Source organism: Pteropus alecto, unplaced genomic scaffold (genome assembly GCF_000325575.1).
Source record: "Pteropus alecto unplaced genomic scaffold, ASM32557v1 scaffold25, whole genome shotgun sequence".
In the NCBI taxonomy this organism is placed as follows: Eukaryota; Metazoa; Chordata; class Mammalia; order Chiroptera; family Pteropodidae; genus Pteropus; species Pteropus alecto.
In genome coordinates this window covers 29654729-29680703 of record NW_006441955.1, presented here as the reverse complement: position 1 = coordinate 29680703, position 25975 = coordinate 29654729, and the positions used below count along the sequence as shown (strand labels likewise).

Sequence of the window (25975 nt, the reverse complement as noted above, 5' to 3'; positions counted from 1 at the left end):
CCTGCTTGATATCTTACATTTAGATAAGTGTTTCTCTCAAAGTCTATCACTCCTGGTCAGTCCTTAACATTCACTAATGCCTCTCCAGGGCTAGCATGGTTTCTCTTACTCTTGTGGTTTCTTCAGTTTTGGCCCAACCTTTACTAACCTCTCATACCAGCTTTTAGTCCCCCAAAATAGGTAGAATCGAGGAGCTTGTTCTCCGATAATTAAAATCCCTTTTTCCCCCATCACTTGGCAAGTGGGTGGTTTCCTATATAATTCTTCATAATTCAAATGTTTAGGTTTGAGAAACAATCTCTTAAGTATATTTTCTGTTTTTAAGAGCTCTGTTTTTCTAGATTTTTTTCTTAAATTTAACTAATTCAACTGTTTCTTTTAAGAAAAAATTTGGGAACTTTATAGCAAGAGGAATAGGATGTAATCTTGGAATGCCTGGGTAGCATCCAAGTTTCATTTATTATTTTTGCTTACTTAATTGTAGCCAAAACATAGACTCAAAATTCAAGTTAAATGAATTTATTTTATTTTATTTTTTTGTGGTTTAGAGTTTCATTCAGTCTGGAAATGTGCAGTAGTTTTCTTCATTTTTAAAAAATAATGGATTGGTGGTGTTTTTAAAACAGGAGAAGCTGTAGTTGCTTGGAAGAGTTACTGGCAAATAATTCTAGAAGATTGATTGGCAAGAACCATGGTCACAATGAGTCATACCCTGGGCCTTTTTTCCTACTCACTCAGCCTGGGAGACCTTGACCTCTACCAGCCCATCGCTGACCTCAGTTTATTGATATAGTTCTTTAGACTCAGGACCATTTTATGTAGATGCAGATTATTATGACATTAGTTTCAGTATTGTTTGCATGTGTTCTTTATCCTGCTTTGATTCTTTATGCTGATGTTTACTACATTTTCCTATGATTTAATGTCTTGGTAGAATACAAAGAAAAATAATCTCCAGTTTTAGTTTAAAAAATATATGAGAAAAGTAGGATTCACAGTTGTTTTTACGTTGGAGATTATTTCATAGATTTATTTAAGCAGCCTAAGATTGGAGACAAGTTACTCTAACTTCATCTCAGTTTTACCTCGTGGCTGTGTGACATTGGGCAAATTACTCTAATTCTCCAAGCCTCAGTTTCTCTATATTGTAACATGATTTGAGGATTAATTAACATATGAAAGCATTTAACATATTAGACAGGCGTGAGTAACAACTCCTTACACAGCTTCATAACTCTTATTGGTATCTATATTTGGATTCAAATTCAGGTTTGAAGAGACCTGAATTGTGGAATTTCTACCTTCAATATTAATTACTTTTTCTGAAGATATTTATGTTAAGTACTGGGTCATATATGTTTAAGATACAGCACAGAAATTATTTTGATAAAATCTGACAGTCTGATTACTACCGCCTGAGTATCTAAAGCCATTTTAAGATACTGGTCTTTCTTTTTCTTCTCTCGTAGATTATCTCTGATGTTGAAGAAGATACTGGAGAACTGAGCAGAGAGAGTATGTGGGACCTTTCCTGTGAAACTGTGAGAGAGCAGCTTACAAACAGCATCAGAAAACAGTGGAGAATTTTGAAAAGTCATGTAGAAAAACTTGATAACCAAGGTAACAACTGCCTAAATGTGTGCAGAATTGAGTTGTGACACTAAGTAAACTTAATTTTCAGTCACTTAAAAAGCCACATTATGAGCTCAGACCTGAAGCACTTTAGGTTTGGTGGTTCGAAAAGCAAGACTGCCTACTTCTAGACACGACGTGTGAACCTTACTGAGAAAGTGCACTTGACTCTCAGAGTGAATCTTTCTCTGAAAAGAGGACATCGTGATCCATCTGCTCTGAGTGCAGTATACAACTGGAGTGAACTAGGTCTAGTAAATCAAGAACTTCTAATCATAATGTAGTATACATATGAACCTTCTACTTGATATTTCTATATACGTGCATTTTGCTAGGTTCCTAATAATCCATTTTTAAATTATTTTCAAAATAATAGATGTTTAGTGTTTTTGTATCAATTAGGTACATAAAAGTAGAATATTCTGGTCTTCTTTTCTTGTATGTAATACTTAACAGTTGGTGCATACCTTTCTAGATTTTCCCTTTGCATTTTTAAAGTATTTAAAAATATATAAAAATAACAAAAATTGAATATTACATATTTTTTCTGCACTGTACTTTTTTCAATTAAGTGTACTATTTTAGACACTTTTTCCTGTCATTATAAATAGGATTGATAGATCTACATTGATGAATATATCCTTAATATTTTGTATTTGTTAAAGTTTATATGCTTTTAAATCAAGAAAATTAAGTTTCTGCTCAGTACGAGAAGTCTATTTTTTAAAAAATTATACTAAGTTGTCAAAAATGACAAATTCGATGTCAATTGTCTTCAGTAGTAAAGAGCAATCAGCAAAACTATTATAGTACCAAACTTAATTTACATAAGATTTTATTGATTTCAGTCATCTTGTCTATTAGAAATAGCAAGTATGTTTGAACTTTATATTAGTTGAATTTAATACCAAAGAGCAAGAAGGTAGCACTGTACTGATCTTTGAAGTGTCAGAAGAACATAGTTTATGACTGTTAATTATTCTTCTGTGAATATAGGTTATTCATTTTACATTAGGACATAATCTTGAATAAATATGGATTTACAAATTAAATGTTGGCAATAGAGCTCTGTTTGCAAAGATATCATTTAGTCCAAAAAGAGTACTGATTTATAGTTGTCATGAGCTTTGCTTTTAAAATTTTTTCAAGTGTTAAAATATTATAAATTTCATTTTATAGCTTATGAATTTTTTAAAGAGCAAAGGAAATAACTACCTTTTAGAAAACCTATGATATTTCAGAAAGAGAAAAGTTCTGAAAGCCTTGATTTTTAAATATATGTCCAAAAAAACACCATAAACTAGATGATGACTGTAAAACCTATGCCAAAATACTGGTTTTGTGTTAGTTTCAAAGGTACACATAGAAGGTTTTAATGATGAAGATGTAATCTCACGACAAGACCATGAACAGGAAACTGAAAAACTTGAATTAGAAATTCAGCAGTGTAAAGAAATGATTAAAACTCAGCAGCAACTTTTACAGGTAAATGTGAGTTACCTTTTAAAACTGTTGTCCCCTGAGGAAGACCAGAAAAAGTTACTGAATCTTACTAGATGTTTATTCTTTTCTTTTTTTCCCACAAAATCTACAGTATTTGAAATTTTTCTGATCTAAACTATTCATTCCTTAGTCAGTGCTTTGCCTGTTGTAGTAGAAGCATTTGGGAAATGAGTCTCCTCAGTTGACTTTCTGATTCTTCATCATTTCTGTCCATCCCCTAAAGTTTGACCCGGCTTCCCTTGTTTTCATTTCAATTTGTTGGAGTGTTGTAGGGACCCTTGGAACTTACTGTATTTTAAAATCTGATAGCAGCAGCTTGCTACTGCATGTGATGATGATACCACTTCACTACTACGAGACTGTTATTTGTTGGAAGAAAAGGAACGTCTCAAAGAAGAGTGGTCCCTATTTAAAGAGCAAAAAAAGAATTTTGAGAAAGAAAGACGAAGCTTTACGGAAGCTGCCATTCGCCTAGGATTGGAGGTATTTTAAATAATTAGCTTTCCCTGTAGAGCTTTTGAAAGTTGTGGGAAGGCCTCAATAGAATGCATCTAAGTTCTGTTTCTTTGCTATCCAGTTTTGTTTTTTTTCCCCTAAAATACTTTACCAGTGATCTCATAAATGAAATTAAAGGGACACTGAACTAAGCATGTGAACTATAGAAGGATATCTTTTTGCCTTTACCAAATTTGGGAATTGGAAAACAAAAACAAAAACTAAGCTTTCATTGTCTCTTTTAGATTTGCTTTCTACTGTTAAGTGTTTAGCTTCACATGAGAGATCTCTTGAGCATCTGTCATCTATCCATTGTCAGTATGTGTAGAGTTTGTTTGTTTTTTAAAGGGAAATACAGATTAAAAATACAGTTCTCCCTCTCTTCAAGAGGGAAGCCCCTCACTCAAGAATATATGTGCCTTAACAGTTAAGTTGGATTGTTGTCTATACGCATCCACAGCTTGCTTTTCTTTACTTCGCAATGTATTACCTACATGTTTCCCTTTCAAAAATTAGAGAAATGATGTCAAAACATAGTTAAAAAAAATAAACTCAGCCCATACAAAAAGCTACAAAGGGAGACAATATCCTCCTTACTTATTGCCAGTTTCATTCCTCAGAAGTAACTCTCTTATACGTTTCTCTTTGTAATTCTTTTGGTATTTTAACTTTAATATACTTCAATCTTTTATTCTTCATACCAGTCTATTGATTTTCCATTCTGAAAGATAAGACGTTTAATGTCCTTATACTACCATCTACACTTTCCCTCATCTACATCTAATTCTTCATAATATTGTTACTTTTTAAAAACTATTTTAAGTTGTTTCTTCTTGCTGACCTTTTTACTTTAAGTAAAACGTTTAATGCTTCTACTTCATGTTTGCTCAGCATCAGACAGTAACAGGTTATCCCTGCCATGAAAGATGAGGACATTCTCCTGGTTACATTTGTTTCATTTCTCTTGCCCCTGTACTTCCCAGTTTTTGTCTATGATATTATATTTCACTGTCAACTGTTATCACATTTATATTCTGTCCTGTAATATAATCCAGGTATAAGTATTTTGTACAAGGTTGAGACTTAAAAAACAACTGAACAATAATAACATCATGATTATGTAAATATTCATTTTATAACCAAGTGATATGTTTGGACACATAGAAAATATTCTATATTAATTAAGACTTTGCCACCTGGAAGAGAATCTCCCATGTATCACTATGCAGTGAATTCTTTGACTTCGTAGCTTCCTGTATGATTTCCTGAATCAGATTCACCTGCCATGTTTCTTATATCCTCTTTCTTGGGTTCTTTTTTCATATGTCATACTATCTTATTAATTTTCTCAAGTAGTGTGTAAGTGAAAAATCTTTTGCATTCTGGAATATCCAAAAATATATTCGTCCTTGATTGGTGTGGCCGAATATAGAATTGAGGTTCTACCTTTTTCTCTTGACACTTTGAAAGAGTTATTCTGTTTCTTCTGGCTTTTGATTTTGCTAACAAGAAGTCCGATTATAATATAACCAACATTGTAGATATCCTGTGTTTTGTTTTTCCCCTGTCTCTGGAAGCTTTCGGAATTTTATATTTTTAAAGCTGTACAGTCGTACCAGAGCAAGTCTAGGTAAACTTCTTTTAGCCTGAAGATAGTAAATATCCAGTTTAGGGATATTTTCTTCTATTCTGTATTTTTTCCTCCTTTGACTTCTCTCGCATTCCGGAACTTCTATTAGACAAATGACCTGACTATATCTGCCTATAGATTGACTTTATGTTTTGAATTCAGGAATATTCTCTCACTTTGATTTTGTATATCACCAGCCTGATATTCAGCAAGGTCAGTTTTATTATACACTTCATCTACTGAGTTTTTATTTCAGAATTTATCTTTTAAGTTTTCTAATGTCCTTATTTTTTACTTTTCTTAGCATTATAATTATGGATGTTCATAAATCTGTTTGATAATGCGTTATAATTTTTAAAAAAGATTTTGTTTCTATGTTAAACTGTTATCTATGGTCAATTCTCTTTATTTTGGCTTTTTTCTCTTAAGCTGTTAGTTTTCTTCAAATGTCTGGAATTGCATGATTTTATATTAATTATGAGTGAAAGACTATATGTTGGTTATTTTAAATAGCTGACGTGGACTTTATCCACAGTCATGAAAGTCTGTTTCATCAATAGCTATTTTTCTCAGGAAACAAACAATAATAATTTGCGTCAGCATTTTCTCTGTCTTATGGGATCACCTTTGTTTCTGAGTCCATATCTCCCACCCTACTCCAAGAGATACTCTTGGTACTTTGCATACCACTCCCAGTTCTCTGCATGAGAACCTGTCTGCCTCTGGTCACTGGAGACAGCAGGGTCAGTGAAGGATGGAAAGGAAGAAAGAGAAACCTTAGCAATAGAGAGAATTTAGTTTAGGATTCATCAGTTTCATCATCGGAAGGGGGAGGTTTGACATATGCTCTCTTGTGGATTAGTGGTGGCTGCTAGTACTAGTAGATGTTTGGAGGATGACAGCAATGTTTGATGAAGCCATATCTTTTTTTTTCCAAGTTTTTAATTTACAGTGAAGTATTTTTCTGTTGTTTCGTGATTTTTATTTTTATAATCTATATGTTCAAAACTCATGCTAATAATATCTGTGTATTTAAAAGTTATGCTGATACTTTTCACTGTCCATTTGAAATTTATAATTGGTATGAAAAAATAGTGATTAGTTGCTTTATTAGGTGAAATGGGTGAATTTTTTTTTAAACATAATTTTTTTTAAAACATAATTTTAAATGAAGTTTTTCTTAGTTTTCTAGGTTAATTCATTTGACTTAAGAAATATATATGATAGCCAGGAGGCAAGCACAAATAGATAGAGAAATCATGTGAAATGGCACCTATTGTGAATGTTGAAATATTGATCAGTATTTCTTTGGTTTGCTTGTTCTGGTAGAGAAAGGCATTTGAAGAAGAAAGAGCCAGTTGGTTGAAGCAACAGTTTTTAAACATGACTTCCTTTGACCACCAGAACTCAGAAAATGTGAGATTTTTCAGTGCCTTCTCAGGAAGTGAGTACTTCATAAACTCTTTAATCTGAAAATGCATGTAAAATACTGTAAATTATTAATATAAAACTTTGGATAGCACCAGTAAGAGCTTTCTAATGGAAACTACAAAATCAACTTAATATTTTATTTACTATAGTCAAAATGGGAATTATAGGACTGTGCATACCAAAGACAACTTTTGTCATGAGTGTAGTAACGTTGAGTTTTTGAAAATCCACAAAACAAATATTTTTAAAATTAGATCCTTCTATATGTTTGTGGAATCTGTGTAACAAAAATTGTAGGATGAGCTAGACTAGAGGCATAGGGCTGGGGTGGTTATTTAAATTAACTTGTTCTGTCTCATACCTTATTCAGAACTGCAAATGTTTCATCCTGGTTAATTACCTTCACTATACTTAATACCTCACCATATGTCCTGCCCTCCCTGCCTTTTTTAAACAGGTTCTGATCGGGACAATCTTACAGTGCACTCGAGGCCACGACAAAAGAAGCCCCACAGTGTGTCTAACGGGTCTCCAGTTTGCACCTCTAAACTTACTAAATCTCTTCCTGCTTCTCCTTCAACTTCAGACTTTTGCCAGACACGTTCCTGTGTATCTGAACATAGGTATTGGTCATAGATCATCTTCTCATATATCTGTAACATTGCTAGAGTTGCACTGCTAAGGAAAAGTTGGCATGTCTATAGTATTAGCAACCATAGAGACTTTCGAGAGGTTAGTAGATTAATTCATTCATTCTGTAAATATTTATTAGGTATCCGTTAAATATAGACAGCCGTTAGGTGCTGGCAATACAGTAGTGAACAAGGTAGATCTGGTCCCTATCTTCTGGGAGCTAAATGATAAAACGTGTTTCTTTTTATTTTATATCTAAAATATAATTTAAAATATAGCCTTATATGATCAAGTTAATATTTTAAGTGCTTTAATTGTATTAAATAGAAGGATATTGTTTTGACAGTTTTCATAGAGTATATATTTTAAAGTTTCTTTTGGTGTGCCCATTTGATTGGTGGTGTTGGGCAAAGAACTGAGAAAAGCCTGCTCACCTGGACTGCGAAAGCAGATCTATGCCCAAGGATGACACGATGAAAAAGTTGCTCCCCACCCCGCAAGAAACCCATATATTGCTATTAACTGCTGTATTTTCATATTTTGCTCTGTCTCAAGTTATTAAATCATTTTCTAAGGTATATCAGTTCTCTACCTCAGAGCCTATTCCAAGATTAACTTTTGAACTAATCAGATAGAACATTACTAGTGAGATGCAGAGGAATCTAAAAGAGCAAAGCGATACGTTGGAAAGTGTACTGGTGATCTCTTTCCTCTTAATTAAAGTAGGAGACAGTGGCACAAGGGCCTGCCAATTTGGCAGCGCCTTAGAAAGCAGGAGGCAGGCCTGCATCACACTTGACCTGTGGTAGTGAGAAACTAGTGTGGAGTGAAGTGCTGGAAGAAGCCAGCTAGCCCTTGGATCAATAATTGTTGAACAGATGAATCTTAAAACAAAAATATAAAGCTTTTAAAAAGGACAAGACACTCTGATTTATAGTTGACAATAGATGTATGTATAGTTACTTAGGATGCTAAGTAAACACTGGGAGCAAAACAGCTGGGGGAAGAGCCCTCTGGGCAAGTGTAGGGACCCTGAGGGTGGCACACTGGTGTGTTATGTGGATGGCAGGTGTAGTTAATGAGCAAAACCAAGAGGTGTGAGATGAGGATGGGAGATGGGAGGGAGTCACATCCTTTAAGGTCCCGGGTGAGTAGATTGGGGTTAAAACTTTGTTATGTAAAAGTTGAAATACATACAAACGTGGAGGGAATAAGGTCAGGAACCTGTTTACCCATCACCCAGCTTCAGCAATTATCAACTCATGACAATATTATTAATATATAACCACACTCTGCTGCGCTCCCTCACACACACACACACTTGAGAGTGCATTTGTAAAATATTTTAGTCTGTTTGTAGGTCAGATTGTTCTCAGGGTAATGGGAAAACATCAGAGACTTTTAAACAAGAGAGTGAATAAAAATCTAAGGTTTAAAAAGATTACTCTGCTTTTTTATGTGGGGAACAGATTGTAGCAGTCTGTAATGTAAGCCAGGAGATCCAGTTAGGAGGTGTTGAGGTGAGAGATGATGGTAGTTTGGATGAGGGTCATAACCTGAAGATAGAAATGCTCAGATTTAGGTATATACTGGAAGTTAGAGCCAATAGGTTGACTGATGAGTTGAGTATGGGAAATAAAAGTTTATTTAATTTACAAAAAAAAAAAAAATAATAATATAAGCTCAGTGTTTCTTACATAGAATGTTACTGAAACACCTAAATTTGACCAATCAGAATTATGTATATAAATTCTAGCTACCATTTACAAATAATGCATTTTGCATCTAAAAGGTAGTTACCTCAGTTATTTTTACATATTTAAAATTTTTACCTTTTTATATAATTATTTTTAGTTATGAAATATCTGATATAAATATTTTTTGAAGACATTGTGTTGTGTTTAATAAAAAATCCAAACAGTACCTACATCATAGGGTGTTGTGAAATTAAATGTCGATATATGTAAAGCACTTAAAACAGTACTTGGTGTACTGTAAATCTTTAGTAATAGGTTATAAAAATAAAAATACATTTAAACATAAATGGATTATAAAGATGCTTTTGTTTCTTGTATTCTGAGGGCTATACTGTGTATCAGTGGCATAGAAACAGAATTTTGGAGCTTAAACGAATTTCATGAAGCTATTCAGGGATACTGGCCTCTGAAGATAAACTAGGAAAGAGTCATATAACTAGTTAGGAGGAGAGAAGCTGTGCAGCTTGACATAGTTCTTGAAATTTTATATTATTTGGTAAATTTGCTTTTCTGTTTCTGAAGCACCTTAGATCTGAGTTTGTAATAAGATCATAGCAAAATAATTAAGAGTGTTTGTAGCTAATTTTTACAACATCCTCATTGTTCCTTCATTATAGAATGGAATTTTACGTAAAGGCTGTGTCTGGATTCCATGCAAAGTAACTATATACTAAGTTAGAGAATTTAGTTGATCATTAATCTTATCTGAGATGGCAGGGATTCTGAGGGCTGAACTATAAGCAAGTTCTTTTTTATTTTTTAATACAAATTTCTAATTATGGTTTTGGTTTAGATTTTTAGAATTAAAACAACTTAATTTTTTTTCTTAGGATTGTCCTAAGATTGTGTTAGTAAGCCAAAGTCACAGAATATCAACCTTTAGGGAAAAGTTCACCTAAGATACATTCAGTTGATAAAAATGTATTTATTCACTGGCTCAGCCCCAAAGATTTAATAGTAATCATTTAACTAGATTTCTTTGTTTGAGGCTGGTTGCAGAGCAGACCTCTCAGATTTTATCTCTGAAGATAGGATCTGTGTCTGTGTTCTGAAATTGTTACTGTCTGACACAATTAATTGAGCACTGTTGTGCTTCCAGCTGTTAACTCATTTAGTTCCCACCTCAATGCAATGAGGTAGGTATTGTTATTATTTCTGTTTTACAATTGAAGAAGCTGAAGAATAGGGAGATTTAACTTACCACAAGTGACATAGTAAGTGGTCCAGCTGAGGTACGGATAATAAACCATCTGACTCTTAACCACTTGTAGGCACTTATTAAATATCTGTGTGGGTGAATGGATGGGTAGATGAAAGCATGCATGAGCAAATGGACGAGTACTGAAAGAAACCATAAAGAGATTAGAAAATAGTGACAGAAAGATGGGAATATGGGAAGCATTAGCTTTCAAAACCTACATCTTCTCTATCTGCCTTGGGTTTTAGTTGGGCAGCATGCTTTAGTGTACACTAAAGAGATAAAGTAGATGGCTAGATAAAAATTATATTATTTTGAAACACTTCTTTATTCTTCATCAGTGTGTCCTCAAAATTTATTTAGCATAGGACAAGAGAGCAGTCAGCCTTTAGACATTGAAGCCTATCTAAAGTATAAAAGGAAGAGGAGATGATGTTAAGATCTACCTTTCTTTCTCCAACAGTTCAATCAGTGTGCTGAATATAACTCCTGAAGAGACTAAACCAAATCAGGTTGGAAGAGAATGTGCAAATCAGAAATGGAGTGTGGCATCAAGACCTGGATCACAGGAAGGTTGCTATAGCGGATGCTCCTTGACCTACACAAATGCTCATGTAGAAAAAGATGACTTACCTTAGATGTGTGGACTAGAATTTTTTTCATTAACATGTTCATCAGATTTCACATCTGAATTGAAACAGGGTGTGTCATAAAGTCAATCATTTCTAATCTTTAAGATGGTCTGAGTTGTTTGTTTGGACTTCCTATTCCTCCCCCAAAGAGCTAAAATGTTAAATCTATTTAAAAGTATATAAAAGCTTTGGATACGTATTTTTAGTAACAGAAGCATCTGGTTCTGTGAATAAAGGAATGTATCAATGTTTGGATGGAAACAAAAGCACTAGAAGGAGTTTCCTCGTATAGGTATTAAAAATAGCACTTTTAGGAAACTGATTATTGTAAATGTTTTAATTTTGTCCCTTATCTAGTCAGCATTGAAAGTTTAGCCTTTACTTGAATGTATACTGTAGATTTTTAACAAAGCAAGTTCTATATTTATTATGTTTAGTGTGATTTGAAATTTCCTCTTTCATATGTTTTAAATAAAGTGAAATTTATGTATGTTTTGTACATAGATATACATGATTATGTTAAGAGGCTTTAAGATTTAAAAATTTTACACATCCATAATTATAGTATTTCATGCCAATAAAATTTTTATTAGTGGTATTCTGTTTACAGATGTATTAGAGCCATTGCCACATTACGTTTAAGAGTTTATTGAACCCATCTGAGCAATAAATACTCAAAAGCTATTCCATGAAGCCGAATTCTTTAGATAAATAACATTACTAACATTACATTTTTGAGATTTCTACATGATTAGATTTTTTTATAAATGGAGGATGTAATTTTTCAAAGAACTATCAATTATAGAGTAATAGAGGTAAAACAACAAAAGTACCTTTGAATAAAACAATTTAAGAATATTAGCTTATGATATTTAGATAATAGAAGATATTAAGATATTTAAGATATTTAGATGGTGTTATGTTCTTTATCAGATGGTTACCAGTACCATAACAGTTGTACCAGCTAAGGCTTTGTATAGTTGCCAATAATTCTTTAATAATTTTTCAATGAGGTTTTTGCCACTAATGTTAAGGAAGTCTGACAATGTAAAAGCATTGGATTTTATAATCCAGATACACTCTGGACAAACCTGTGTCATTTCATTTTCAGGACCGATTGCATGTTTCTTCATGTATATTGTTATTGATAGTAATAATATATGTAGACCAGGCTCTTTCCAGGATTTTCATCAAAAAGCTCTAAGTGCCTAACCATATTGTCTGTGTACATAGAAGCCTGCACAGATCCAGTCCTTGGTAGCTATTATAGTATAGGCCCATCTGCCTTCCCATTTTCTAGCAGTTCAGTCTCTTACATATATTTACCCTATGTGGCTATTCCATTTATATTTATCATGTTTTAAAAAAAATATTTTTGTCATTCATTCACTATATATAGTATAACTTTTTGGAGTTATGTAGCAGCAGCCATTTTTCAGGGTTAATAGAATATCATTGAGTCTCTTATAAGACATTAATATAACTGCTCATGACAAAGTAACCATATTTGTAGTCTAAAATATCTGGCTCTTGAACAGAAGCCAGTCACTCACTTATTACTTTGGCTTGATGCATGTTCACTTTTTTATGAAAATATTATAAGTGATACATTTCAGAGACAAGCACCATATTCCAAAGGAAGAAACAGCTGGGATATAATTCTTTTGTTATTGAGCAATAATGTCACAGAGAAAAGTGATCAGAAATTTTTAAGTAGCTAATGATACATTTGGCAAGAATTTTTTTTTCAAGAGTTTCCATGAAACAAGCATTGCCAGAAACAAGCATTCTAGTTTTTGCCAGAAACAAGCAGTGTACTAATAATACAGCTGTGTTACAGTCTGATACTTAACCATCATTACATGATGGTACCACAGGGGACTTCAGCTTGAAAATCTTCCTGATAATCTTAAATGTTTTCTTGTTTATCAGTATGTATATGTGAACTACTTTGTACCTCAAGTTTGTTTTTACGTGACATATCCATTTTGAATTTTCAAAGCATAAAAGTGGCAAAGAAAATTTAAAACTTTTATTTCCTACTCTTAAATTTTTGTTATCTTCAATTTATGAAAAAATTTTAATAGAATAATCATGCCAGAAAATTAAGATTAAAATTTAACTTAAATATTCTTGTAGAAGCAATGTAGTAAATGTTTAGATTCACAGAACAGTCTACAGCAAATTATTTTCCTTAATGGTGTAATTAAAACACTATTATTGCTTAGAAAGAGTTTTTGCTTAGAGAGGTTTTGCTGTATGTACTCCCAGAATACTGTGAGCTAGCAAGCCCCTCGTGATTGCCCTGTTGTAAAAATCTTTGAAGTTGTTGCCTAATGTAGATTATGCTCTTATTTCTAGATTGGATTTAAAGTAAGTGTGGGTCTGCTCCTTAGGAACTTTCAATCCAGTCAAAAAAAAATTAGGGTATTGGTCATGGAAATCAAGTAAAAATACTTTTCCCTGTGTTTGTACTTAATTTTTTTTCCAATCGTTTGATAAGCATTTATAAAATATATGCTGTACGTCGGGACCTATTTCTACATTCTAATCAGTAGTTTAGAAGACAGCTAAGCACACTCCCTGCCACTGAGTATCTCTAAGGTGGATGGAAGACCAGCTTTGTAAACCTCAGTTGTAATAACAGTGGTAAATGCTATTCAGTCATTCAGTCTGTTAATACAACTTGGAGTAATTGTCCTGCTCCAGGACTACATAACCACTTCATAATGGTGACCCGACTAGGCTTCCATTCAGTTCAGTCTTTGCATTGTTTCCAAAGGAACTAACATGTAATTAATGTATTTTTATTTTGCTTTGCTGGGTTTCATTTTTATTTTCTACTATCAAAATATTGACTTGCAAAACAGTATAAGATATTCTACCCACAAAAACATGCTTTATTTTCTAATAGACAAAAGCATTTACAAAGCTTTGGGCTAAGTAGATAAAGACAACGAAATAGGTTATTCTAGTCCTTTCTAAATATTATGTTTTTCAGGCTGGGTGTAAAAGTGGTGGGCTGTCGATTAAATTATTTTATTTACATAAAAACTTCCACTTGACTGGTTAAGATTTTTTTTTTAATTTTTAACATTTGCATATAACTGATTTCAGAGGTCTCAGGAGTTGCTGTAATGCCAGTGCCACATAAAGATCCTCCATATTCATATATTTTAGATTCAGGAAAGTTTATACCTAGTATGGTGCTTAACACAATATAAGTAATCATAATATTTGTTAATGAGAAATATAAAATAATGAAGTAAATAGCACATCACTTCGTTGGCGTGAATGGACTATAAATTTCAGGTCGAAATTCTGAAATTCTTTCGCAGGAGCGTAGGAACTTTTGGGGTATAGTTCCAACCCTATCTAGCTTGGTTCCTTGCACAGAGTGTTAGAATAGGCCATGCGACAAAAACCACCTAATTGGTGTACTCGATACAAACGTTTAATTCTTGCCCATGAAATGTCCAGTGTCGGTCCGTCACCATCTTTATGCCATCTGGAGCATGTGCCTTCCAAGATTGTCAAATCTGGGAAAGCAGACTGGAAGATGATGTTGGATATTAAGGACCGGACCAGAAAGAGATGCTTTCTACTTTCATTGCTTTCCCAAGAATTTATGCCTACAGCCCCAGACTAACTACAAAGAAAACTGAGACACATACAAAACATGACTACGTACAAAACATGACTACGTGGTGAGCACTGACAATCTGCTACATAATGTAGCTAGTGCTTGATATTTTATCCATTCAGTTATTTATAAAAATGAGCAAGACAATACTCCCTGAAAGAGATTTGTTGCTGATTATTAAAGGCTTCAAATATTCTTAACTTTTGGAAGGAATGTATTTAAGGCTTCTATAACTTTTTCACATTATGAAGTTTTAAAATATTCAAATGGAGGTTTTACACATTAAAATACAGTGCACAGAACACACATTTTTTTTTATTCAACCCTGAGAATATTAATCCTATTTTTAGAGTTGGTAACAGACTCATTAAGTGACATACCTAAGGTGCTATAACTAGAGAGTAAGTGATAAAAACTTAAAAACCCAGATCTCCTGACTTCTAAATTTCTAACTTATTCCAGACTGCTATAGTGCTGTTTGGTATGGCTTTTTAAGTGAACTTGTTCGATTCTTAACCCATAATCTGCCATCCTATAACCTATACCAAAGATACTGATCATTTGGTTCATGTGCAAGGCTCACCCTTGTTTTGTGGATGGTTGCCATGGCAATCCTATTCAGCTGGACCTCTACCTTTTCAAGATTAGGGCAGTAAGGCTCTAATTGAAATAACTTTTAATAGCAAATATACTCTAGAGGCCACAGAGTAAATCCCAAAATATACCTAGAAGGCCTTTTTCTGCCTTGTCTTGTTCACTCTTGGCAATGTTAGTGTGTGTGTACCCTGCCCGAACACTTGGTTTTGTCCAGTAACCTTTGTAGGTAGTTCATCATGAAAATAAATGTTAAAGTAGTGGAATTAAGTAATGTGTATGAATATTTTTACTCAATTTAAAAAGGAGAACAGCTGCTTGCAGGGCAGCTAAGATTTTCTAGTTTCCCCGATGCATCTGCATTTAGATTTGTTTCTGGTGTGTCGAGATAGTTTTCTTCCTGGTCACAGGGCCCCTTAATTAAAGCAAACCATGCCCCAGCCTAGTGTATTGATTAAAAAAAAGTAGACTTTGCATATTCATGAAAGCACTTAGACTGATGTCCTAGAAACTGCCCTCCATCCCAATTCTTTGGCTCCAATTCTGTGTTATATCTGAAGTTCTAAACTGAGGTAGAAATTGTCCATCTCAGCCAGGGTTGGGGTCAGACACTACTAGTTCTTAGCCCTGACAGCCCTGAAACGTAGTTACTACTTGATTATAATGTTGTAATTAATGTATTTACTCTGAATACCTTGGGATTTTTTTTTCTTCGGTAATTCTCGGTCCAGAACTGATTCTTTCAGAACAAACTTTTTTCCTCTATTTTTTTTTTTTAAATTAGTGAAGAAGTTTAATCAAACGCATTTCACAAGAGTTGCCCATAAGTGTAATGCTTTTACAAAAGTGTCACCTTAAAATTTTTTAGCCTTTATCCTTTACCCATTGCTTTTTCCTTGAAAAGTAACCAATTGGTTGTTTTTGGTAGTTTCATATCTTCTTAAGCGAAAATATTTAATAATTAAATCTCTAAATTATTTGATCCCAGTGAAACCAAACTTTTTCAAAACACACACACACACACACACACACACACACACACACACACACACACACAGTTATTTGTTCTAGGTTTAGTGCCCTAAAGAAAAATAGAAATCCATCAACAACTAGCCACACAAGCCTTGGCATATATCAGTTCTAAGAGAAATGATTTTGATCATTAAAATGCCATGGAAATTTTTAACTGGAATTTGAAAATTCATCTTTGATCCTTTATTTCTAAAATACCATTTGCTCATTACTGTTAAAGGCAAAGATCTAAGGAAATGACTGATACATGCTTTTAATTTAAAATTTATAAATTACTATCCAAACTGAGAAATTTTAGACAGTGAAAGGGACAGCCATTCATAATTAGGCCTGTACCATCAGTGTAAAGTGGGATGAACAGTCACCCTATGTATGACTGCAGGCCTCCAAGTAACCAGAACTCTAATGTGAATTGGTTGGTGAACTCTAATCCACCTAAACAACTTTAATTCATGCCTCAGATATGGTTTCCAAAAGATAGAGTCAAGTTATAAGGAGTCTGTCCTAATGTATAGTCAATTCTATAACACTTGTTTCAGAAACACAAAAACTCCCCACAAATTTGTTCCAGTGCAATTGATATAGTAAGAAACAATTTGAGCATAATGTAAAATTTGCATTTGCTTATGCCCAATTCCACCTGTGAGAAAACCTAAGCGAACTACACTCAGCTTCAGCTACAAGTAGAAAACTACACCCATATACAAAACCATATGCAAAACACATTCACTTATACATCTCAAATGTCTACCAGCTATCTCAGCTTACCACTGAGATAATGGTTTAATGGTTAAGCAACACCCATCCCTGTCTTCCCTTTCGATTTCAGACAGCGCTCCTTCCACTACTTCACGATAACTCACAAGTGACAACCTTCCAACATTTACTTCCACAAAGTAAAGTTCCATATTTATTGCAGTGTTTATGTGCTTCTTAACTATTTATCGTGTATGAAACTAAGCTACTGGTTTAATTACAATCTTTGTTTCTTTTTTTAAGTCACTGATGACATTTTTGAATGTAGTGCCTCCAACTCTGTTTTCTCTCTACATCTTGTGGTTTTTATTATGTAATTTTGCATAACATGGCGATCTTTAAGAGTCCATATATTGTATGAAAGCTGAGCAACATTTTCTCTCCCCAGAATGCGAGATAGCCTCTCAGAATTCCATGCCAACTTTCCTCAATCTACACATCTGTAACATACTGTTATTTAAAGGGTCGAAAGTTACCAAATTTCAAATAGCTCTCTAAAATATGTTGAGCAGCTCTTCTTATCATCCTGCAATGACCCTTCGAAGCCCTTGAGGCAACTTACCTCATCCCTAGCTCAGAATGTCTTATATACGGGATGTTCCCTTTCTATCTCTGAATCTCTTGTGCATGTGGAGTCTCTGACCCTCATGTATGTATGTGTGTATGTATGTATGTGTGTATGTATGCATGTATGTCTTTTGGTTATTTTCTCGATAAAAAAAAAAATTCAAAAATGCATTGAGCCCTTGCTGTGTGCCAGGCACCACACTTAAGCCTTAATGAGCAATTTCCTTCACTTCTTTCAACAACTCTGTAGGTAGAAACTATGGTTATTCTCACTTTACGGTTGAGGCAATTGAAGCAAGGAAAGGTAAAGAAACTTGCCCAGTATCACAAAGCTAATATGTGGTGGAGTTGGCCTTTGAACACAGGAATTGTATTAATGGCATATTCTCTCTTTAATAAATATCTATTTTCCTTTAATATCAGCAGAAATGGCCTTACATCTATACAGCTTCCCCTGATTCTGTAAGCAAGCAGTCACTGCTCTCCTCTCAGAACTTTTCTTCTTTTTATTCATTTAGCAAATATTGAGAACTTATTAGGATTGCCACATGAGACTCTGGGGCTATTACGCTGAATATGAATTGGCCGTTGTCATCAGAAACTAACAAGCTGCTGGGGGAAACAAGTAAATGAACATTAAGACGGTCAGATAAGCATTATGATAGAGGTGTCATAATGCTCTAAAGAGCAGAGAATGGAAGCAGCATCTTCCACCAGAAGCAGGGATCAGAGAGGATATTTGAGCTAAATATTGAAGGGTAGACATTCCAGGTACAGGGAACAGACAGTCAAGATCAGAGATGTGAAACCACATGATCTTTAGGGAAACTACAAATAGTTCTGTTTGGACAGAATAGAGTGTAGGAGAGCAGTGGGAGGAGTAGGCAGGGGCCAGGTGAAAAGAGAGTCTCAAATACATGTGATTTCGAATTTACCCTGAAGGCTTGGCTATGCAACTGAATAATTCAAGTACAAATGTGACACAAGAAGACTATTCCCTCACTCTCTCTGCATAACACCATGAGCATGCCTCTATTAATTGTGTATATTTCTCTCATAGCATTTATCATAATTCTAATTTCTAGACGGAAGCAATATGGGGAATTTCTGGAAGGAAAGTCAAATGGAGATGAGACCAAGTTGCAGTAATCCAAGTGAGAAGTGATTGCAAGGAAGGATGGATTTACAGGGAGAATTCAATTAGATGTTGGGGTTACATGCAACAATCAAGGCTGATTTCTGGCTCAGGTAATGGTAGATGATAGAGTATAAGGAAGAACAACTTTGGGGAACTGTGCAGGAGAGCTAACTAAGCAGACCTGGGTTGCCTGCACCTTACTGCCACGAAAGTTCTGTCTTTAGGACTTGTCTTTGGCTGGTCTCTGGGAAATAACCTCTGAGCCTTGGAATATTCTGCCTGAAAAGAGTGTTTTTGTATGCCTGAGGCCTTAGGCCGTGCTGGACTATTGTGACCATGTTAACTTTATCTTCACAATATTATTTCTTATGAAAGCCTGTTTGTCTTGTTGGGCTGGTGTCTAAATAGCTGAGGTCTGTCACATGGGTGCTTCATACCTATGTAACCAATTCCCAATAAAAACCCTGGACACCAAGTCTTGGGTGAGCTTCCCTGGTCGGCAACGTTGCACATATTGTCTCACATTGTTGTGACTCCATTAGGAGAGGCTATCTGGAAGCTTGTGCTTGGTTTCTCCTGTGCCTTTGGGCTTTACCCATGTGCCTTTTCCCTTTGCTGATTTTAATCCATGTCTTTTTGCTGTAATAAATCATGAACATGAATATAACAGCTTTTCTGTACCTGTCCTAGCGAATCATCAAGCCTAAGAATGGTCTTGGGGACCCAGAGAGGTCTGGGCTGGATATTGAGTTCTGGGTATCAACAAATAAATGGTTATCATGGGCATACATGAGGTCAAAAAGAGATAATAGGATAAGAAGCAGAAGGTAGAGACTTGGATACCACTGGCATTTAAAAGGCAGGTGTGGAAGCAGATGAGACAGGATTTTGAGAGTGAATATCAAGAAATTGTCATCAACCATCTTCAGGCAGGAAAGAATTTCAAGGAATTTCAGGCAAAAAGCTTGAAATCATTAAGAAACATCAAGTCTACAGCAAAAGCTAATTCCTCAAACCATTCAGAATTCAGTAATTGTGGGTGAGGGTGATTCCTCCAGCTTAGAAAAATTTCAGTCTTGGCCCTGAGCTCAAATAATCCCCATAGACTTTACCCCTGCTAAGCCATCAAACTGCTACGTGGCTGAGAAAGTTGGGATATTCAGTGCCTATTTCCGACAAACATTCACAGAATTGACGATGGTTAAATGCATAAGAACGAAGTAAATTCACCATTGGAACTAGTGGTTCAATAACATAGCTATAGTGTCATTTCATAATAGATTCAAATAGATTCAAAATTTTCTATACAGTACCTGCTGCTGTATACATTTATATTTACCATCATCAGATTGTACTGAATTAGTTTCCTCAATGTGTTTGAAAATATTCTCACCTGTAGCTGTTCCAAGCCAGCTATTCATAGAAGCGAATTCTTCTGTCACTTCAAACTTGTCATTGACTCCTCAAATAAACAAAAACTAGACAGTATCAGTAATAGTTGTTGACTCATCAAGAGCCAAGAAAACCACTCAAAATCATTTACCTTGGTTTTTAAAATTTACTTCTGATGTTGCTCTCAATGTTCTCAAGTCTTTAAGTAGCTGTTCTTGCCAAAAAGCTAATAGTTTTAAACGGGTTCATTTTGTCTGGACACATTTTGTCAGCTGCAGCAATCAAAATCTATAACTTGCCATTGGTAAACAGTGTTCCTTTCCTGGCTAATAAATGATTGCCTTAGAAACTTAGTTTGGTTGTAGCCTTATTTTCATTTTTTTACTTTTATTTTTATGAAGGAATTCTGCTATAGGATATCCATTTTAAATTTTCAAGTTTTTTTGACCACTGCTTTCCCATGAGTTGGAAATACTGTGATGAGTGCTTATCTAATAATGTCATTATTATTAGGTAATAATAATGTTATTTTATTATTAGTTTATTAATAACTCTGTTAATGTCATTGTATTCTTTCAACACAGCTAGAGTGTCATTGTATAATAACACCATGCTTTGATATCTAACTTGATAACAAAATTCCACTGCACCTCAAGAGTACAGTATTCAAAGCTCACTTTTCTTTTCTTGTTTATTACCCATCATGACAAAATGGAAATACATGGGTGATAAAAAGAATTTTAAAATGTTATTGTAGGGTGAAACCTCTGGCACTTGAAATGTTAAGTTACAACTGTAGTTTGTAGTCCACAGTTATAACTGAGCAGTAGCACAAAGCGTCTCACACTGTTCCTGTCGCAACTACTCAACTCTGTCATTAGCATGAAAGCAGTCATAGACAGTCAGTGAATGAATGAAAATGGTTGTGTTAGTGTAAAACTTTAGTTATGGTCTCTGAAATAGAGTTTCATGTAATTCTTATTGGCCTTGAAATATTCTTCTTGTGAAGGAGACAGTAGTGGACTGGACCACGCATGGAGTTGCCATCCCAGCTGCTAGGCTGTTCCTCAAGGGGTATAACTAGCAGTCCCAGTCCCAAACTTATGTTTGATCCTGTGTGTAAAATATAGAAATCCAAGTTGGAAATAATATACACAAAATTTGGAGAATTTGGTGACTTGTGTACCAAACCGCTGAAAGAACATTATCAATGTGCCCCAAGAAAATGGAATGTCAATCTGTATTTGGAAACCCAGGGAAAAGGGCCCATGCCACTGAGAGAAGGAGTTGGCAAGGTCTTTGGAGATGGTCAAGACTGAAGGTGCATGGGCAGACTGCAAGCCCCTACGGCATCTGAGCAGAAACCAACCCCATGGACCAAGCCAATGTCTCTCACCGACAGCTATGGGGCAAGAAATCGGTTACAATAAAGTATAAATGCTTGTGAATAAATTTCTTTTAAAAATGTTATTTAGAGCAAAATCAAGCTTTTCCCTATTGTCATTCCCACAGACTTGCATTTCATTAGACTTCTTGATAGCAAGAGATTGGAGTGGACTAACCACTAACATGTAGGGTGTGTGCTGGGCTCGTGAATGTCATCAGGTGGGGCCTGGTAGAAAAACCACCAGACTGGGCAGCAAGATTACTATCAAGAGAAGACCCACTGCAGTAGTCCTAAACGAGCCTAGAGCTCACCATCCCAGGGACTGTGGTGACTGCAATGCAAGAAACTCTTGACCCCATATACTGATGGGCTCACAGGCTACCAGGAAGCTGCTGGTGTTGGTCAGGTTGGCTCCAGAACTGGACAGTTCTTAACTTACAGGTTGAAGTTTTTTACTCCTGCTTCAAGGTCACAGAATAGTCTTCCATAGAGATTTGAAAAGAGTGGTTGAAAAGTTTTTCTCCTGGCCTGCATTTTCTCCTAGAGTTCCTCAGAAAATGGTCTGCCTGCCCCTGGACAGGGCACAGTAGTCAGAAGTGAGGTCCCCAAAGCCGAGATTCTGGGAATACATTGAGTACGGTTGGCCCTCCATATCTGCGACTTTGGTATCCATAGGGTCAATTGACTGCAGATGTGGAGAGCTGACCGCATCATTCTATGCCATTTTATATAAGGGACTTGAGCATCCATGGATTTGGGTCTCCTGGAACCAATCCCCTGAAGATACCGAGGGAAAACGTTATTTTCTTTCTGAAGGCTTCTTGGGTGTGTCTTCCTTTCGGAAGACTCTTCTGATGCGGTGTGGAAGTGTGGTGAGGAGAATGGGGGCAGTGGTGCTGATGGCAGCATTGTCAGAAGAAGCCCTAACAATTCGGCCTCCAAACCTGAAATTTTGCTCTGCCCTCATGTATAGAGGAGAAGAGGGCCATCTCCTCAAACAATCTCCTGTGCAGAATTCATATCCTCAAAGCTGAGTGAGTTTTCAGAAGGTGTATTACTGTGTTCTAGAATTGGTTTAATTTAACATCCGGAGAACTAGAGGAAGCTAGGCTCAGTTTGGTGGGCTTGTTCTGGGAGTCTCATTTTCTTGTCTCCCAAAGTGCAGGATAATACCTCATGATGTCTTTGTGCCAGCAGAGTTCTCTCTCCCAACTGTTACCTACTGGCTAGAGAGGTAGCTCTGATGGGGAGGTTCTCTGAGAAGCCCGCAGTGGAAGAGCTGTCCCCCGGGGATCCTGTAGGGTGGTTCTGGCTCCACTCCCAGTGTCTGGGTGTTAGAACTGGTCCTTAAGCCTGTGGTCATGGGGACAGGAGCCACAGCCTGCACAGTTCACCCCTGAACACAATAGAGGACTTGTCCAGGGAATAAGAACGCTGTTTATCCTCCTCTGCACCCGGAAACTTACTTACATTCCTCTTTCATAGACACAACTCAATCCTTATGTGAAAACTCTCCCTTTAGGTGAACTATTGAAATAAATAAGCAAAAATAAAATCCCCAACAGGTTTCCCAAAGAACTGTCAGTGGCAGTCTAGTTTTGCTCCCAGGGTAAAACTTGTCTTTTCCCCCAACAGTCATCTCTAAATGTTTCTAGACCTCGTTTTCAAGTTTGGAGAGCTTATCTCCCCCTGCCCACGTGGTCCCCAGGAGAAATTTAAATGTGGGAGGAGGGGACAGAGGGCAGGTGCCCTGCCAGTCCGGTTTAACTCCTAAAAGGGATCAATCTGCCCTTTAGGATATTACAATCAAATTATGCTAACAGAAGGGACGAGATTCTCTTATGTTTGAGTGTATACTGTATGGACAGCCAACATGTGCACAAATAAGAATAAGGCAAGTCACAAACTATGTGATTTAATGGAAAAATTCTTAATGATTGCCCAGCCACGTCAAAATTAGATGACCATCTTCTGTGGGCTCAAGTATAAAAATACGAGTCTTATGAATTGTTTCTGTGTCTTAACTCGGCTCAGGGTTTAGCCTCTGAAACTAGTCAAGAAAGCTGCAGTCTGCAGACCAGAGAATGTTTAGTGTCAAAATGGTCATTCAATATTTATAAAGGTTCAAGTCAGAGCATCTCTACAAATAGTTCCTGAGAGAGAGATAATCATCCCATCAGTTCTGAGAAATATAGAGAGAATCTTAATTTCAAGCTACTCATTTAACATAGAAGCAGCCTATTAAATTCTCTACTTTAAAATTCCGATGTATAAAATTTTGAATGGCTTATAAATGCCTGTTCAGCTCTGTTATCACATGTGAAGAGGATTATTACAAAGATTCTAAATGCTTAAAGAATAATGGGCTCATTCTCCCACTTGTGAACATTTAGAGCAGAGTCCGAGATCCTCCTGCTTTGGAATGAGAAGTAGAGCGAACAAATAAAATGGAGTCGCTATAGTCAAGCTGCCAAATTACTAAAAAGCAAGTATGTTGAGGTATAGGGAAAAGATTCTATTCTTGTTTTAACTAGCCTGGGCAATTAAGCTTTTGGACTTTCCAGTCCTGTGTCAATGCCTGAATACACACCAAACCTCCAGATAACCCTCTTGTTAGCTCTTGAAGGAATGAGGAAAGAATGTTCGCATATCTAGACCACCAGTCATCTAGACGATAATCTCAACAATCCAGAGGCTAAGAATGTGGGACTCATTCTTCTCAAGAATGCACTCTTTACTACAAAGAATCCTAGCTTTTCCGTCTTCTTCAGAACCCATCCGCGTAGCTATCAAGGAGATGTCTGTAAAATATATCTCGCTTTTTAATCTCTCTCCTGATTAAACCTATGTGATGGTTCTTCACTGCCAGTATGAACAAGTTCGAACTACTTGACACGTCACATCAAGTCCTTCTCCATCTGGCTCCCATTCATCCCAGTGTCCTTCTCAGACACTCTCTGCCATGCATCCTGTGGGAGAGACTGCACCATTACCCAATTTATGTTCTCTCCTTCCCAATTAAAATAACAACTTTGAATTACATTTCCTAGTCTTTCTTACAGTTATCTGTGGTCAGGTGACAACCTATAGAAGTTAGACTATAGAATATAGTTATAGAATAAAGAATATAAAACTATTGTCCAAATTTGTAGAATGTAAATAGAAGTATCATGTAAGAGTTCTCAAGAACTTTTGCAGGATGGAGCTGGCATACGCCTTTTTCGTTTGCTCCCTTCTCCATCCTACAGCCTGGGACACAGATGTGATGGCTCCACTGGGACAATGAAGACGAGGGACACACCAAAGAGACAGAGGAGCAGCAAGCTGAAAGATGCCATGGAGTGGAACTGGCACGGTCTAACTACTTACTTCTGTAACTTTCTGTGAGAAATGAAGCTCTATCTTCGTTAAGCCACTGCTGTTCAGAGTCTCTCTGCCTTAATGTTGAGCCTAATACTGACTGACATAGAATTCAGTCCCAGATAGGGAATGTTGCAGGTGACCCCATGCTTGTCCTTTCTTCTTTATGCTCCATTGGGACTCAAGAAGTCAGCCAACCTCATGGTCTTTGAATTCTTTACTCTTGCCATTAAGGGTTAATTACCATAGCCACTTGGCCTAATAACACTTTGGTTTCCATAGATACTTTCCTCCCATTGACCACAAGTGATAACTTAAATGACTGTTCTGCCACTGCATACTGCAGACAGCTGTGTTTTGCAAAGGGTATCTGGCAGAATCATACCCAGAACCATAGCTTCAAGGCATCCTGGAAACATAGCTTTATTTCCAGTTCTGCAGAACACATAAGCATACTGGGAATGAATGTGGAGTAAGTCCTGAGTGTCCGGCTTCCATGTCTCAATCCAGCCTCAAGGGACAACTCATTCTTTTGCAGACTTGCCAAGACATTCATGCCTGCTTTACTTTCTGCATTTACTTCTACTTGAGCCTTGTCTTTCTCCCTCCCTCACTTCTCTGCCAGTGAGTTTATGCTGATTATTTGAGATCTAAATGCCACCCCTGGCAGAGCAGATCCCTCCTGCTTGCTGCTGGATCTCAGTAGCTCATTGACTATTCCTCAGTAAGTGTCCTTAGGCGAATCACTCATTGGTTTACAGATCTCTCTTCTCTGCTAAAATGTGAGTTCCCCGCTGGCGATGTTGTAAGTGTTTACAGTATCTGTGCCTTCTTTGGCGTCCTATTTGTATTCTCAGTCTGGCATGGAGCAGGAGCTAAGGAAATGTTTGTTGAACTAGTGAATATTGATACTGGCTCCAAATAAAACTACTTCATTTCTCAGACTGTAGGGAGGAGCCCCGGGGCCTCTGGGATGAAAAGAGATCATGCTGAATTGTGGCTCTGGAACGCCCGGTGTCCACACTCCGGGGAGGTGGAGGTGCTAGGAGAGTCCTGTCTTATCTCAAATGTCTAAGGAAAACACAGCCTTTTGTTATAAAAATCACCATATATATATAAATATATATATAGAAAGAGAGAGAGAAATAGACAGATACATAGATAGATAGATAGATAGCTAGATAGATAGATAGAT

At 36.1% G+C, this 25975-nt stretch overlaps 1 protein-coding gene across 6 annotated transcripts in view; it reads left to right on the top strand.

The window, feature by feature from the left end:
• SSX2IP (SSX family member 2 interacting protein) overlaps positions 1–11595 on the top strand; it is a 39446-nt gene extending 27851 nt beyond the window's left edge. For 2 of the 6 annotated variants that reach the window (XM_015595256.2, XM_015595255.2), the window contains exons 9-14: positions 1470–1620; positions 2981–3123; positions 3445–3618; positions 6590–6704; positions 7149–7314; positions 10743–11595. In XM_015595256.2, coding sequence (XP_015450742.1) covers positions 1470–1620; positions 2981–3123; positions 3445–3618; positions 6590–6704; positions 7149–7314; positions 10743–10917 — 924 coding nt within the window. In that variant the 3' untranslated portion in view covers positions 10918–11595. The remainder of the gene's footprint in view (positions 1–1469; positions 1621–2980; positions 3124–3444; positions 3619–6589; positions 6705–7148; positions 7315–10742) is intronic. The other 4 variants (XM_006919366.3, XM_006919364.3, XM_025051965.1 and 1 more) reach the window with 3 other exon arrangements.
• The last annotated feature ends 14380 nt before the right edge of the window (positions 11596–25975 follow it).